At 45.7% G+C, this 17516-nt stretch overlaps 1 protein-coding gene across 4 annotated transcripts in view; it reads left to right on the top strand.

Moving 5' to 3' along the window:
* DIS3L2 (DIS3 like 3'-5' exoribonuclease 2) overlaps nucleotides 1–17516 on the top strand; it is a 203712-nt gene that overhangs the window by 134340 nt on the left and 51856 nt on the right. For all 4 annotated transcript variants that reach the window (XM_087740589.1, XM_087740590.1, XM_087740588.1 and 1 more), the window contains exon 14: nucleotides 2862–3095. In XM_087740589.1, coding sequence (XP_087596715.1) covers nucleotides 2862–3095 — 234 coding nt within the window. The remainder of the gene's footprint in view (nucleotides 1–2861; nucleotides 3096–17516) is intronic.

Here is a 17516-nt window from a genome sequence, read left to right as displayed (position 1 = left end):
GCACCAGGTTTGCTGTGATGGGGGAGACCTTGCAGACCAGTCTTGTGGGCTACTCGTTATAATCTCCAAGTCCCAGCTCACAACCCCCAAATGTTCCTCCTCTGCACTGCTTAGCCCATCCATCAGCCGCTGGGCCAGCCAGCCTTGTGCGGCTTTCCCTGCAGAGGCAGAGCTTGTCCATTCCTCCGGCAGGGTTTCCAAACCAGGGACACAAGGCTGTGGTTACCCAAAGTCTGCTTGGATGGCCGCTGAAGGCAGAGACGGAGGGCATTTCCAGGAAATACTACTTGGACGGTGGGTAGAGTTGTTAGCCTGCCGCAGCAAGGCTGAGTCTGGCAGCTCTGCTCACTACACACAGGGATTACTGGACTGCACAGGGCAAGATGCATCCAAATTCCATTCCTTGCCTACGTGACATATGTTTAATGCATCCAGGCAATCTTGGTGAGAAGGTGTTTATTGGGTACGTTAATAAAAAATCTCTCAGGGTTGCCACTGTCCAGTTTACACCTGTTAGAGCCATTTCAGGGATGGAAATTGGGCACTCTGCATCATGCTGCTTGGTTGCCTTTAAGAGACCAAGAACAGAAAAAGGAATTGAGGAAACAGAGAACTAGAAGAAGTTTAATATCTGCTAGTAATGGGTCGCTTGTCCTGATGCTTTGCCCTGAATGTAGGCTGCCTGAGATTTGACGTTGTAGTTATATTCTGGGGGCCCAATACACTGCATCTCTCATCTTACAAGGAAGTGAGCGGAGCTCTGAAATATTTGGCCTCTTCTAAGCAAGCAGAAAAATGAGATTTTGTTGAAAGCTTCAAGTTCAGACAGCAAAGTGGAAATCCGGTCTGTTGCCTCCTGCAAGGGACAAAGAGAGCTCTTGGAAGCCAGTGGCAGAAAGCACCGTGTAGCCTCAGAGCTGGCTTTCAGCGGTAACCTGGGGACCGGGGAAAGTGCTTCTCCTCAGAATTACCCTTCTGGTTTGTGCCCAGTCCTTAACCCTTTTCAACACACAGGTATATGATGGAATTGACTCACCTATTTTATAAAGCAAAATGAGAGTGCTTTCCAAACACAAAATATTTAGTGTGGGATAATATAACAGTGAGGGCCAGAATTGGTAACAACTTTTGATGCAGAAATTAATAGCTGGAGATGGAGGAACAAGCAGGGAAATAGAAGTAGTGCCTGAAAACGTTTGAATAGCAAGTTGAAAGAGCTGCCTGTTACAACTGGAGGGTCTGCTGAAGTGCTCAACTTAAATGAAGGCTGCTCAGCCTTGCTCCCGGATCATCTCAACAAGAACACCGCCTTTTTGCTGCCTGAGTACAATCCATGTGTTACTGAAGTTTGAGGTATCTCTATTGCCAACCAGCTAATGGTCTTGCTGGAAGTGGATCATTTAAAGAGCAGTGCAGCCTCTTCCACACCAGAGATCATGCTTGCTTAATATCAGGAGGTTTCTTGGGTCCCGCAGATTTCATCAGATGTTGCTGACCTGCCAGATATGGATCCCCCCATCACCACAAGAAGCTGAACCACTTTTAACAGGATGCAGCAGAGCGCAGAGCAGGTGCTGCGAGCCCTGACGCAGCGTCTCTGCCCAGCTTTGTGACTTTCTCTTCCTTTCTTTCTCCTTGGCATAGAGAAAGGGGCACACACAGAATAACCGTGAGCCAAGGGTGAGAGCACCTTACATTGCAAGACATCACTTGCTGCATCTCTGCTATTAGAACACTTTTTAATTAGAAATGAGCTTAAAAAGCTCTGAGCTGCTGAGTTATACTGCACATATGTTCTGTGGGGCACAAGGGAGGGAGGCAGCAAAGGTGCTTTGGGGATCAATCCTTTCCTGTTAAGAGAGGGTTTGCCTTTCTGAAGCAATGTCCTTGATGAGTCTGTCATAGAGAGAGCTGGCTGTTCTCCCCGGACACCATCACTTGCAGAATTGTGTTTTGAGTGGTTTATCATAGACTGCATCCATCTGCAGAGCCCTCATGCCAATGCTCTTGACTTTTCTGAAGAGCCTTCTGCCCTTTGTCCCTCTGCACTTTCTCACTGGCTTGATGAGCTTTTGGAGTCTCTTACATATCTCAGCTGAAAATAGGTTTTCCTTTCTACTTTAAGACATAGTTCTGAATTGCTACTTCTACATCAGTATTCTGTTACAGAGTTTAAAATGGGAGTAGCTTCTGGTTTAAAAGAAAAGAATTTTATAGGTGATTTATAGATTATTTTCCTCTAGATTCCAACATAGTTTGGAAGCTCAGAAAGGTTCCTGGCTTGAGTTTGGGTTTCGAACCATACGCATGATCAGAGAACCAAGGGATCAGTGACTGGCCATCTCTCTTCCAGACCTACCAAAGTCTTACTCAGGCACTTTCACAAGTGCTAGTCAGAGATTGGGGTCCCTGTAGTACTCCTGAAAACGGAGTGGTTTAGGGCCAGCCTCTGGTGCCCTGCTGGCTGCATATTAATTGAAGAGGTGGAATGCAATGTGTGTATCTGCCTGTTGCCACCCCTGCACCCAGTAACCTTTGAGTCAACTGACTGATTTCAGCTCCCAGCTGGGCTGTAGCTCTTATGAGCTCCATGAAAGAGGGACATCAGGTAGAGGAGGGAGGTCCAAGCAGTTCCTATGTGATGGAAAGACTTTATTATGCATATACACTTCATTAGACACTAGTGAATCTATATGGGCAAAAGGCCTTCTGGTGGCCTCAGCATGAGAAGATCTTCATTTGGAGTTCACAGTCAGTGATGAGGTCTGGTGCCATTCCTTCTGATGTTTGTACAACTTCCCAAGCTTTTATGCACTGGAAGAATAAGTCCTCAGATCTATTTACACTTTCCTATTTTGCAGATCCTTGATGAATGGTTTGGGCGGACGGTCATCTGCTCCTGCGTGAAGCTAAGCTACGACCATGCACAGAGTATGATTGAAAGCCCCGGGAAGGTGTTCTCCCCTGAAGAACTTCCCCCTGTCTCCCCTCAACATTCAATAGCTGAGATCCAGCAAGCTGTGCTGAACCTGCATCGAATCGCCCAGCACCTCCGCAAACAGCGCTTCATCGATGGTGCTCTGCGCTTAGACCAGGTGAGTAAATCCAGCCCCCGTAAGGGGCTGCCACTCCAGTGAAGCAATTTCATGTTGTACTCCCTGAGGATCTCCTGATAAGTCTGAAAACTTGAAGGGGAAAGTCAGGCTGGAATAGAAAGGCAGGTTTGTGTGCCAATGTCGTCTTAAAAGCAGCATCAAATTATATACCAAAAGCACTAAGTAAAGTAGGATCAAAAGAAAAAAGTTGCTGGTTTTTAAGGAGTCAGTGATCCATCTTCCAACATTTTTCAAAATCCTAAAACCCTGGTGGAGTGGGTAAGTAACTTACACAGTGAAACAAATCACGACGGTGTCATTCATTATCAAGCGGTTCAGATATCCTTAGTGCACATTTCACTGGGAAAGGTTCATCCTCCACATTTATTTCTGTGCCTGCAATACTCACGTTTTCCACAGCTTTCATAGCAGTTCTCTGGGCAGGGAAAATGACCAAATGTTATCTAAGCTAATAGTTTTAAGTGTTGGGTGTGTTTCAGAGAAAGAAATGCTAGTGAGGAGGTTTTCTGTCTGGGTGATTTAAATAATCTTGTATCAGCTGTGGTATGTGTCATTTCTATTTTACAAGTAGATCCAGATATTTTAGACTATCACAGCAAAAATACTTTTGCATTTGAGATTCAGCTGTTCTGAGGTGGCTTCTGACAGTTTTTGTGGATAGGAGGTTCCAGTAATTGATAGAAGCCAGTGACCTTCCTGAGCAGGAGACAAAATAATCTCTTAATATAAGGAAGCTCCATTGTTTCATTTTGCAAAATGAGCATGAGTCAACATAAGGGTATTGCTGAGAAAGAAGCTAGCGTACTGAGATGTGTAAACAGGACTATTGTATGTAAGAAGTATGTTGTAACCCTTCCATTTTAATCGACGTTGTGATGTTGTCTCCACTTGCAGGAAAGCCTAATTTTAGAGAAATCGTTGCAGAGCAAAAGAGCAACGAGTGTCTGTAAACTGTGACCTTCCCCGACAGAGCACGTGACTTACTCTGGCAAAGCTGTGAAGAGGAGGCAATGTTCTATTCCCCATGTCTAAGATGAACAGGATGAGACATCTCTACCTTGAATTTCAGTAAAGGAGATTGGGGTTATACTTTAGGATAAACTTTGTGGTGTAGAAACTGTGGTGTCTAAGGCTGTCTTGCCTACACCTGTTGTAGGGGGACTTAGAGGACTGGTTAGGCACCCATAAGTGAGCGTGGAGCAAGGGCATTTCCTCAAGGTCCCTCCTTGCTCAACAGAAATAATCATTCTTAAAATCGTATTCAAATAATTTTTGGAAATTAGACTCCCACTTTGAAGTCCTGCAGAGTTTGCTTAAACCTCTTTTGGAACGGAGGCTTCCCTCTGAGGTTTATTGTACAATGGCTAATAAGCTGGGCTTTTGTTCCTAAGCACACTCTGAATGGTAGAGAAACATAAAAACCCCCAACCTTTGCACTTGATGGGCTAACTGGGAAGCCTTGGAGATGTCTGGGTTGGAACAACAGTCCACAGTGACTGAGAGATGTGGCCCAGAAAGGTCACCAGCTGCGTTACACAAGTCACACTTATGGTGTAGTGCTGAGCGGTCACCGTATGTGCCTGAGTGAGTACCTGTTATCAAACTAACCTCAGGGAGGGTATGTTTTACAACAGCTGTGACATTTTCAACAGGAGGATTTGGCCCGGGAAGCATCCTGTTCCAGTGATACCCCGTAAAAGATTAGCGGTGTTTTGTTTTGCTCTGTGCTGTTAGAGAGGAGCCGTTAAAGAGAACGTATTGCAGCATCATTTGTGAGATCAGGGTTAAAAGCCACTGCTAAGGGCACCAGAGAGGGCTGATTCCTACTCAGCCTAGTTCCTAACCAACGTGATAAACTGAATTATATCTCACAAGTGGCACTTTATGCTGCGCAGAATCTCTCTCCCCTGGCAAGAGTGAAAAGTGATGGTCTTGGAGAAGGAAGTGTATTTTAGTTCAAGGGACACTTTCACCACACTTACTCTTTTCAAGTACTGCCTTGGTAGTTGCGTTTTGATAAATTACACCATCCACAGCGCATGGAGAAGGCGGTTACTGTAAGGCTCGAGTACGATCCGTATGTGAGGGACGGGTGTGTGGACATGGCCAGCGGCATGTGGCCGGACGAAGCAATCTGTAGTTTTTAATAGAAGGAGATGAGTCCCTCTGCCTTTGCTCCCTCACTTCCCTGTGTTCCCATGGACGCAGTTGTGCGCTGGGTCTGACTTTCAGCCCCGAGCGAGCAAGCAAGGGTGGGTCCGAATGGGAAACACACCTTTCTAATCGCTGGACCTCTCACTGATTTCCTGTTGAGTAATGTAAATCCTGAACAATGGAAGGCAAACTCCAGCAGGAAACTAGGGGCAATGAATTATCGGATTCCAAATAAATATGTGAGCGAAGGAAATGATCATCCCACAGTCTTAAGGGAGGGGGTGGCTGGGCATGGATGACTCCTGTGCTTTTTTTTCCAAGGGATGTAAGCCCTCTTCCTATACATTGCATTATGTTTGAGAGTTTCTACCTTGGGGTCACTCCTGATGGAACAGCGATGACTGTTTCTGCTCACTTCCACCCTGCCATTTTTCAGTGTGACGTGCTCTGGTGCTTCCTGTTGGTATTAAGAAAATCGCTGGGGGAAGAGTCTCCTGTCCTGCTTTGCCACTGGCCGTGGTGGCCTTGGGCTGGTGGTCTCCCTGTTGGCCTCAGTTTCCCCTTTGGAATGATGTCAATCTCCCCCATAGCATCTGTATAATTTGGGATTTATTCTCCAAAACTAAGAACATCTCTCAAATGAAGCCATTCATGGGTGTATCTTTATAACAGCAGAAATGCTGGTTGGCCAGGGAACCCCGTGCGCCCGACACAGGATGGCTCCCGTAAGATGCAGCAGCGTCAGGCTGGCCGGGCCGTGGTGGGGGGAATGTTTCCTGTTAATGGCGCTGCTGAATTTTTATGACCTAGTGTGAGAGCAGCATCTGCTTGCCCGTGATTTTATCTTTTAGCAGTAATTTTAGAAGCAGGAATCTCTGTAGCTCAACAGATGAAGAATATATATATATTTTTTAATAACTTGGGAATTACATATTTGGGTCACACAGAAGACCTTGAGACAAATTACAGAGGTAGCACATGGTCTCGAAAGCTAAGGATTTGTGGATTCGGTGTCAGTGTATATGTGTCTCTTTGGGGCTGTGTAATTTTGAATTCCTGCCTCAGTTCAGTCCTGGCCATGGCAACCTACATACCTGACACTCTTTTTCCCCCTGGTTCCTTTCATGCCTCTGCAGACAGCTATAGGGGAATCCTGCTGCATTGGACCTTGGGGCTGAGGACCATCTTTGCAGCCAGAGCCACACTGGTCGCTCACACCCACACAAGTCACTCGGTGGGCTCTTGCTGTCCCCGTAGGCCCCTTCTGGGGCTTTTTACCTAGAATATGGTTTCCTGTGCTGCCTGCCAGCTGCCTGGCTCCAGAAGGCAGCTGAGCACTAAGTTTTAGAGGTTTAAAGTCTTTGCACCTTCAGCAGCTAAGGAGCTTATGAAACTTTGTCCACACAGACAGAGATTAATGTATTTCTTTTCCTTCTCATTTGAAGCTGCAGCTTTTAGATGTAAAGGCAAGAAGTGCCTTGTACTGTGGCTTTGAGAAAAAGTGTTCAGATATTTACAATATTTTCTTCCCCCCCCCCCCCGGACCTCCTTCCTGCCCAGAACCATGAAATGCCACCCCTGTGCTGTCCTCTCAGAGCTCTTGGTGTACTTGCACTATAAATTGGAGCAGGGATCTGACCTGGTTTAAAAACCAAAGTGAGCACAACCCACAACTTTCCTTTTTTTTCCTGGCCAGGTTACTTCGAAGCTGGATCACTTCCCCAAACCACAGCTTTTAGAAACACTAGCCAGAGACTCAGACAGAAACTTGCTTTCAACAAAAACCATCAAGTTTGCAGAAAAGCTCCTTAGCTCAAGCCTGCCTAGAGGAGACCTGCTGATAAATGGTTCTCTTTTTGGCCTCAACAGTTTATAAATGAGTCACGAGGACAGATGCCTACAAGAAGACAGGTTAAAAAAGGATTTCTGTGCGTATTTAAAATGAGAATACCCCAGGATGCTGATCTGTCTCTATGACAACTGTCTGTGAGCTGAGCGGTGGCTTTTGTTGTGCCAGTGATTCTGCCTTTGCCAGCGCACTTACACCTGGGTGCTCAAAACGTTGGCATTGACCAAAGTTCATTGTGAGAACAACCCAAAGCGCGTTTGCGTTGGACCAGTTAATGGCATCGAATTGTTTGCTAGAATAGCTTCTCTCCTTGTTTTCTGCACAACAGTCAGTCAGCTTTGCAGGTGTGTGCGAAAAGGGAAGAAAAAAAGGATTAAAATGGCAAAGATGAGAATGTTACGCAAATTTAAGGGTTGAATTGCTAGTGAAATGGTCTCGTTTCTGCTTGGTCCCAGCCTGTGTGCTGTGCCACTATTTCATCGTGTGAGCAAGGGTTGCTTTTCCCTGTGGGTCTCTATTGTTTTGAATAACTTGGAGATAGTTAAAATTGTATCGTTGTACTTCTGCACCATGCTGGAGACCTTACCTACGGTCCTGTCCAGTGGCTGCTGGTGATAAGGAAATAAGGGATCTTTGAGAATAGCTTTGTTTAATTAAGGTTGGTGGGACTCCTGAAGTAATAGTGTTGCTGCTGCAGAAAACATAGGGAAACAAGCACAAAGACTCCAAACACCCGAATGTGTGCAGAATACCAGCTCCAAACCACCCAGGTACATGGCATACTGGATATATTAACCAGCTGTGTATAGTTTTTGAAGCTCTCAGAATTGACTCTGCCTACTCGATGCAAACAGCTCTGAGAAGTTGACTCAAGCCATCCACACATGGAAAATGAGGAGGAAGAAGGACGTTGTACGTGCAGGATGTGCCATTGTATGTTGGGAAATTTCGTATTTCGTTGTGGCTAATGGGATAGGACAGAAACACATATTTTTAGACAGTAGCTCCTGCTAATGCTGTTTAATTGGAAATCTCAAGAGTCAGAGATTAATTACTATCACCATTAAAATTTTCCAATATGAATGACTGCTGGAAATAATTATGGGAAATTGTTTTGTCATATTTCCTGCCTCCTATCTGTATAGTGAGCATTCAGGTCTTCTCCTCTTCCTGCTATGTGGAAGTAGTAAATGTTTCTACCCTGCTTAAACAGTTATCATGTGCAAAATACAATATATTCGTACATGAATGGAAGGCACTTTGGGTTGGAAGAACTGTTTAGATGGGACAGCAAAGGGCTATAATATTGTATAGACCTCAGTTAACTGAATGTGCCTATAGCACATGCCTTGCATGACCTGAATTTATGTCTTAAAATGCCGTTGGGGCAGGAAGGCCATCCTGGCTTGAGTACTCCCTGGTGTGATGCTTCGGTTTTCTAGCCATGGCTGCTGTATGTGCTACCCCTGTACCCTCTCAGTGCACATACCTTTCTGGGGAGGAGTAAATGGCTTTGCTCCAACCCCTGACTCTTGGCTGCATCTCTCCAGGGAGCGTTGCTTTGTTGGGTTTTTGGCCAGGCTCAAGGAGAAAGTCCTGGTGCTCATCACCTAGGATGCAACACTGGTACCAAATTCATCTCAGATTTGGTTCCCTCAGGGTAGGTTGAGGTATGTACCGGCTTTGGCGCTTGCTTTGGCCCAAAAGAAAATCCAAAAGGCCCATTTATAAAATCCTGAAAACTGCCGTGATACCTCCCGAAAGAGGCCGTTACAGCAATAGTGCATGAACGTGACAGCAGAGGCAGGGTGGGCTGTACGTATGGTGGTGTAAGATAAATGGAAATGCAGACTGACAAGGAGCTTTCACTATTCACTTCCTATCACAATTCCACCATTGTCTGCTCCTTCTCTTTGATGTCTGGTTAAAGAGACATCACTGATACTCAGAATGGGGACAGCAGGTGCCATACAATCATTATGGACAGTGGCTTATACTGTGTGATACATAAGGCAGCTGCGGGGATGTTGGATTATTTGGAGATTAATTTCTTTTGGGGATTTTATGTCTTTTGCATAGCCCCAGTTAATACGTCAAAATGAGCATCCAAGGCCACAGCTTTCTACTGGGGGATACTGCTCTTCCCCATAGGAGTAATTGAAATGCATTTGCAAAGGTGCGTTAGTGAAGTAGGAATGATTTTCAAAATGTCTTCCCAACCGTACCACAGGGGAACATGGTACTTTGCAGGCAAATACAAAATGTCATCGTTGTCGTCAGGAACAGCTAACAGCTCAGGTCGGGCAGTTTGCGCACGCACGAGGATGCGCGCAGGAAGGAGGCGTTGCAGGATTGTGTTATGGAGGGGGTCTGTGTTGGCTGAGCATCTCTCTGCTTGCATGGAGATGTTTGCATTGCTGGTAGGTTTTAAAATATTTTGATTAAATTAGGATTTTGAGTGGAAAGCCCTCAGAATCTAATCTTTTGCCCTGGGATTTTAATGAAGTCCTCCCAGGGGTGTGAGTAGGATTGATGTCCTCGCACACATCCTGCCGTTCCCCAATCATTTTTTTAGAGCTGAGCAGCTGTGTCCCAGCAGGAGCAGGTGGTGAAGTGGTCGAGCTGGCTCCAGCAGGAGGGGGGAGTCAGATGCTGGAGTGCAGGGCTCGGCTGTAGAGCGTCGTGCTGGGAGCCACCGCAGCCAGATGTCTGGGCAAACGCGGCCGGGAAGGAGCTCCCCACACAGTGGTGCTCTGGCATTAATTTACCATCAGTAATGCAAGAGTGGGTTATGACTTTATTCTTCCTGGAGTAAGTATTCCAGCCACTAGCTCAGATATTCAAGTTTTCCGGTCATGTACAAGTGTTTTTCTTCTAAACAAACACAGCTTAACCCTTGAGTTTTATTAAATCTACCACAGAACTGCAAGCTCAGAAACTCCTCCAAAAAGATGGGGTCTTATGCTTTGATTTTGAGATGCGCTCTGTCACAGCAATAGCTGCTTTTGTCTGCCAGCCTCAGAGCAAGTATCAGAGGGGAGGCCAGCTCCATCCTTCCAGGCGATGGGAATGGCATGAAGAGGTGAAGCAGTCGCCTGAGTTCATGCGGTGAGTCAGTGGTAGAGCTGGCAGGATAGCCTTTTCCTGATTCCCAGGCCAAATCCAGCACCTTAGGCCAACGCTGACCGTTCTCTTCCTCTCACGTTTATTACTGACAGCTATTGAATAACAACTGGTGCTTTTTTGTTTCTGCTGTTTATTGCTGGCCCAGTTAAGGTCAAGTTTGTTTATCCCAGTTCCCCAGCAGGTACTTCTCATGGTGCAGAGCAGAGAAAAAAGCAACGTCAGCATGAAGGGCTGAACTGTGGCCAGCACGTCTCTGCAACGCAGTAGCAATCGACATGTTTCACAAGTGGTCTCCCTTGCAGTCCTTTCAGTTCTCAGGTTTGCCTACGTGCGCCAGGACCAAGCCACAGTGCTGCTATCCCACAGAAGTCTCTTTTGCTTGAACAGGATGGAGTTGCAGTGGGCAGTACTTCATCATACCTTCCAAATTGCTTGGCTTTGTCTATCGATTGAATCCAGTTGGTGATCAGCCATTGTAGAAGGGGGGTGACCTGGCGGTCATCTCATGCTGACCTGCAAGTAGGGTTGAAGGTGTTCGCAGGTACTCCAAATTCACACATGAAATAGACATCTCTTGGTTTCCTGGACTACCTGGACACAGATGGGTCTTGCCCATGCTTATGTGACAGGCAGCCTGGGGTCACTTGCTCATAGGGACCTCAGACAGTGCTGAATGGCATCTCTAGGGGAAAGAGAGGGCATATGTGGCAAGTGGTGCCTTAGTGTGATGGGATGTGTCCCAAACGTGAAGCTGATAGCTAAGGTGAACAGAATTCAGTGCTTGATCCACCTGAGTATTTTTGAGGTTGGTAGGGAGAAAAGTAGTGGCTTCTGCTGGTTATATTGAAAGAGGATCAGGATGGAAAAACTGGTTCTCAGTGAAGCAGAAACAGACTGGTTCTTCAGTGTCTCTGATGGCAAGACAGATAAAACCCAGGAAAACATGTGTTTGTGTAGAGGTGCGTGTGGGGTGAGTGCTGGGAGGAAACTCCTATTTTACATTTTCTACTGAGGAAACAATCCTTGCTCTGAGGGTCTTGCCCTCCAGTTGATGGTGTTTTGCTTCCCTGGCGATGAACAGACGTCATCAGAAAGTCTCTTGTTGTTTCGGATTCCGTTCATCACGTATTTGAACAGAGACTTGACAAGGTTTTTTTTCAAGTATTAATTATAGCTGACTGCATGGCTAATCCATCATTCTCTTTAGACGGAGTCACTGCGTGTTGAGTGATGTAACTTCAAATGTGATCAGTCTGCCATAGGTGAAGATGTAGCAGCTCTTTGTCAGAGCCAGTTCTGTTTCACCTAACAGTAAATGGAAGAAAGGCTAATTGTATAATGACAAAAGACAACGTTTGGAAGTGGATGAAAGATTCAGACATTGCAGTTCTGTGATTTCTCATTGAAATTCTAAAGTGAGAGCGGGGGAAAAATTCTTGCTTTCTACGACCACAGTTCATTTTATCAGGTGTCTCTGGGCATGGTCATTCCTTCTGAGTCCTGGGATGTTTTATCTTTTCTCATCCATGGCTTACAGATGCTGAAGTACAAAGAAGCTCAGAGAGCACCTGTGGTTTCCACAGCCTTCTGAAATGAGGCTACAAGAGTCTTAGCCAAGACCCCAGCATCTGAGCTGAGGACGGAGCTGATCTTGCCCCATCTGAGGAAGCCAGTGCCTGCTGAAGTCCACTTTCGGGTTTATCTTTAAATGTTCCAAGTCCAAGCCCACATCTCCTGAAATTATATGCCCTGCTAAAGTTTGCAGTGATTCATTGGGAGTATGTTTTGTTGAGCAACCTCTTGGTCTTGTTTTGAAAGCAAGTGGCTTTGAATCTGTCTTTAGTAGTCTAGATCATTTATCTTGCCCTTCTCTGCATCTTCATATGGTAATAAGGAAGTTGTTCAAGCATATGAGCATAATTCAGAGTGTGGATTTCCCCTGGATACGTAATTGCGTAAAATGGGAGCGTGAGGCATGACATCCCAGATAAGGTGGTTGGTCCACATTGCACTTTGTTTCTGAGATTTGTCCATGCTTGAGATTTGAGAAAGATCTGCTCCCTGAATGTGCTCCTTCTTTGTGCAACGCTGTGTTCAGTTGTGGGAGACGCTGCGATTCCCTGTTGCTTCCTGCTCCCATCTTGAGACACAAATACCAGTCTCTCCCCAAAGGTACATATTCACAAGTTGTTGCATTGTCAACGTCTTAAAACCTGACAGGAGTATTAAACTTTGCCGTCTGAAGGGAATGCATTCTCCAGTTTGGATCTAGGCTGGTAGCACATATATTGCATTTGTGCTAATTAGTTACCAACCAAGTTGGCTACAGTCCATTGCCCATCTGTGATGGGCTACCATTAAATCGATGGTCGCTTGAAAACTAAGTAAGAGGCAGTGAGAAAGTAGCCTCAAGAATTTGTTGGATTAGAGTGGTTTGAGAGACTTCAGACATCTGGGAGAAACCAGCCATGCAAAATCATTGTGAAGGGTTTTTTGTGGGTAATTCCTTTAACTGGACTTGAAAAACTTGTTCCTGTCACAGAAATACAAACTAACCAGTCACTATTGTTTGTTTTAAAAAAAAAAAAATCTAGCTTGAATACAACAAAATTTAATTTGTGCCTTCCTTGACAATTGAAGCAAACTGGCCGCATCATGGGTTTGATCCCTCTGATCCTGCTGACCTTGGGGGACTGCAGAGCTGTAGCATATTGGGTGTCTCATGGCAATGCTGAGATCAGCCCTTTGACTGAGAAATTCTCAGTCCTGTGAATCAACAGGAGGTTTTGCATTAGCTTTAAGGCTGCAGTTTCACCTCAGTTTCAAGGTCTCTGTTTTAATTGCAAGACTCTCTTTTCTGAGAAGAAACCTCATTGATTGAGCTAGCGCTTTGCTTCCGATTAGCATGTTAGAGTAGAACTTGACCCAGAATACTAGGAAATAAAATGCTTAAATAGCTAAAATGGGATTTAAAAAAAAATGCAATTTATTAAATGATTTCTCTGTCAGTGATGTGTTTAGCAGGTATAGAAGACAGAATGAACTAAACCAGGCTTTGGCATTTCGGAAAGTGAGTCACTTTTTCTGTTGCATCATGTATAAACTTTTCCCTTCTCATGTATGTATGGTTGAAATTACTTTGAGGTTTTGAATTTTCACTTCAGCTCTCTGTTTTTTATTATTTTCAAACATTACTGAAAGTGATGGTTGATAGTCTTTAATACTGTACTCACATTGCCTTGCTCTTTAGTTATTTTTTTTTTAAATAATCCAGTGGGCAACATATAGATGGTTAAATGAGCTGGGGAGTTATTGGATTTTCATGTTTAGGTAGGAGTAAGAGGTAGGTGTACTGATGGATCCATAATGGGGTGCTGCTGTCAAATAGTCTTTAAGCAGGGGACCAACCTTGACATCCTTGTGCAGTGTGGTCATCTCTTTTTCGAATTCTCAAGAAGCATTTGTACAGGTTCCTTGAAATCAGTTTGAAGACCATGAACATGGTGCTGTTGCAACCAGCTGAGACAGCAGACAGAGGAATCTTTTCTTAAAAGAGTGCAAAACAGTATAAAACCCCATGGGATGAACGTCCCACTCACAGGGTGATCTTGCTCTTGTGTTTGTTCAGTCCTCTTCTCACCTGAGCTCTGATGTTCTCTGTGCTGGAGAAATGCTATTGCTCAGTGTCTCAGGAGTTATAAGATAAAGTCTAGAGCAGACAATGAATACTGAGAGAGGCCAGATAGAAATATGGCATCTAAATGGAGTTACCATAGGTCGGGTCCAGCACAGAAGCCAGTTGGTCTCCACATGCCAGGACCAACAAAATGATGTACATGCTTCTTGGGATGAAGAAATGCAGCAGATGGAGGTGTGTTAAACCTGCCCTTGTGTGCCCACTTTGTAGGGAGAAAGTGGCTACTCCTTAGGATGAACCTGATGACCTTCTTCCTTTTGAGTTCATAGCTACCATCTGCAGGTGAGCACTGCAGGAAAGAGAGGACTTGTCCTAACCCCCAAGCAGTTGGGCAAAGTAACATCATGCTGGCTTCATCCCTTCAGGAAAATTGTTGAAAGGCAGGCGGCTTCTACAACCGACTTCTTTGGGTTGGTGAGTTGCTTGCAGAGCTTTGGCTTGGTATGTTGCAGGCCTGGTTCATCCTTGCTCTTGTTGTTTGGTAGGTCTGTGGTTTGCTTCGGACCCAGCGCTGAGGATCAGTGATTTTGCTACAAGTAGCCTTCGTAACAGTGGTAGCACAGCAATGGGTGCAAAATACAATTCAAAGGAGGAAGACTTGCTGAAAAGAGCTTAAACAGCCAAGAAATAGGTGCCACCACAGGCATTTCTCCCAACCCTTATTAATTTTCATTTTGAAGGAGTTATGTCTAGGGAGGGGGTTTTTTTTGTTTGTCTAAAATAAAAAAAAATTACCCTCCTTCATGGAGCTGCTGCCCCAAATGTTTTTAGAACTAGTGTGCAGCAGCCCGATCTACCTTGTCTCATTAGAAACTGGCTTGATCTTCAGTCTTGGCAGATCCCATGAGAGTCTATGAGAAGGGTTCAAGGTGACTCTTTGGTATGAGAGGGCTGGCATTTCACAGCTTGCTGAATGTCAACTGTGACAGTGCGCTGCCTGGGATGTGCTGTGTCAAGGCTTGAGCTGCACTTATGGCATCCTGGAAATGTAAAGCTGGAAAGGGCTTTAGGAGATGATCCTTTCCTTTTCCTGGCAATAGGAGGAGCTCAGCTGGTAGTGGTCCTGTGCCATGTTTCTCTTTGCTTTGTCACTAAGCCTTTGTAGCTGCTGGGACCTGTGTACTCAGAGCGAGTTCCTTCTGGGGTTGTCTCCATGACTTTTACCCACCCAGCCATACAGATACAAAGTGTGTGGAAGAAGTCTGCCTTTGGGCCCATCCCTCACATGTCCCTGATTAGTCATTGCCTGGAATCTGAAATACTAGAGGCCTGCAGAAACCTTGCGAGGAGCTCGGCCGAGCATGCCAAGGTCCTCTGGGGTAGAGTTCAGCAGTCTGAAGGGCTCACCTGATTATAGCAAGGTAGTCATGCAAAGTGACTCACACAAGATTATCTTTAATGTCATCGAGTGTTTCTTCTCATTACAGTTGACAAGACAACCTGCTGGCTGCTGTTGTAACAGGGTTTTACTTGACGTGGCTGCAGCGTTGCGTGGTGCAGAGAAATGCCGGGGTGCGAGATGCCCTCTAGTGCAGTCCGGGCGGCATAGCTCGGCGCTCCCAGGGCTGGTGGCATCGCCAGCACGCCGGGGGTGAGCGGCACGGCTGGGCGATAACCAGAGTGGGCAAAGCCTAGCAGGGACCTTTGCTTTTCAGCTTTAAGTGGGGATTTCAGCCTTAGGTTGGGTTTATGGAAAGCAGCATGAGGTTTGGTTTAGGGAAGAAAAAAAAAACATAGTCCTTTCGAAAAGCAATTTGTTTCTGCTTTCTGTGAGCAAGGCTTCCAAACGGACTCGGTCAGTTCTGCAGTACGATCAACAGGACTGGAAAAAAATACCAAGTGAAGTAACACAGTGGCTGTGGTAAACATGAACTGAGGCCTTGGAAGTAGCTAATGGCATACCACAAAAGAGTCTCCTTTCACCCACCACGGGCCGTGCCAGCAGCAAGCGCTGCCAGCGCTGGCGTCTAGCAGAGGAAAGCATCATTTGGCTCCCTTTTGGATTTCATTACTCTTCCTGCACTCCCTCCTGCTCACAGCAAAAGCCTTTCCAGTTGTAAAGAAGTGAATTAACTCCCTTCGTGTCAGTGATGGATGAGGCGCTTTCTCCCCCTTCAAAGAGGCAAGCCGTGCCGGTGAATGCAGGCGAGTGGAGTTGAAAAGTCCAAGCGGAACAGGGGAGCCCGTGGGGTGACCCAGCTGTCAGGCAGGACACCCTGGGGACGGCTCCTGCCGGTGCCCTGCCAGCGGGGAACAAAAGCCGCTCTCAGCACGCTCGCCCAGCCTTGAGGCTTGTTTTTTTTTTTTTTTTTTTGTCCTGCTTTCAATGGACTTGGGCACATCCCTTAACACACAGCAGCCGTTTGTGCGGGGTTCACGGAGCCTCAAAGGCTTTCAGAGGGTGCTTCTCCACCCTGCACAAAGGAGGGTTAGCACGCCGGTACTTGGGAGATCTCCTTTCAGGCGTCCATGGCTAATCATATTAAAGGTGACCTCGTGGGCAGCGCTTTCCATTGTTGCCATATGTTTTGTCCAGTGCTTGAGTGATGTTGCGCATTGGAATGTATTCATGCGTTGCCTAATTTAATCACCAGGCTTAATCCCCTCTCCTGTTCTACACCCTTAGAATTTACTGGCTCCTTTCTAGCCTCCCGTGCATTGTCTGGGTCTCCTTCACAAGCTAATACCAAGGCCTGGAGATATTTTTATTTATTAATTTACTTTCAGAGTGTATTTTAAAAAAATAATCTCAACAACAAACCCAGCAACCTTTCCAAAAGGTGAGGGAGTGCAGTGGATGCTCTAGAAGGCTGATTCTTCGTCCCTGTGATCTTTTTCTTCCAGCTTTTCCATAGAGAAGTTAAGGATTAGGCTCATGGGTTTAAAAAAACAAAACAAAATACTACGAATGGAAAAATGACTGAGAAAGCGGCGTGTCTCCTTTTAATATTGTTGGAATAAATAACTAATTTTAAGAACTGGACTGTCTCTGTAAAATATGGTGTTGGTTTCTGCCTTTAAAACTTACCGCTTTGGTATGGACAACTCCAATTCCAGGACTGACCGGACAAAATTAACCCAACAAAGCCCCAAGTCCATCAAGCTGGGAAACTGGAAAGTCTGATTTATGCAAAACTACTGCAAAAACCAGAGAGCTCTGCAAGAGCTGCCATGCTCCACAGAAGCCAGGCATTTCTAGGGAGCGGTGCTTTACAAAGACTGTCCTTTAAGGATGATTTCTAAAGATTTTTCTAAGACTTCCCTGCCCCAGCTGACTCTGCTGTGTGGAGGGGTATGTTAAAAATGGGAATTAGAGATTCAGGTGTGTTGTGACTTGCTTTAGGAGTGGATGGAGTCAGTCCTGGCAAGGGAAGGCAGTGATGAGATTTTAGGATGATACACGATCAGGTTGCTAGTATGCTGAACTCCCAGGAGCAGGAAACCTTTTAATTTCCTTACACTTGCTGAGGCAGATTGTTAAATAAATACCTCATGCTTTGGTTCAGCTCTTAGATTCTCCTTCTCCGCATACGGCATGCTGGTACCCACAACTCTAAACAGTGAACTACATCCC

The sequence above is a fragment of the Nipponia nippon genome, unplaced genomic scaffold, assembly GCF_047370975.1.
Source record: "Nipponia nippon isolate SJK-2023a ecotype South Korea unplaced genomic scaffold, ASM4737097v1 scaffold_7, whole genome shotgun sequence".
NCBI classification, from domain to species: Eukaryota; Metazoa; Chordata; class Aves; order Pelecaniformes; family Threskiornithidae; genus Nipponia; species Nipponia nippon.
The sequence above is the reverse complement of the archived record's forward strand: the minus strand, read 5'-3'. Positions and strand labels throughout refer to the sequence as shown.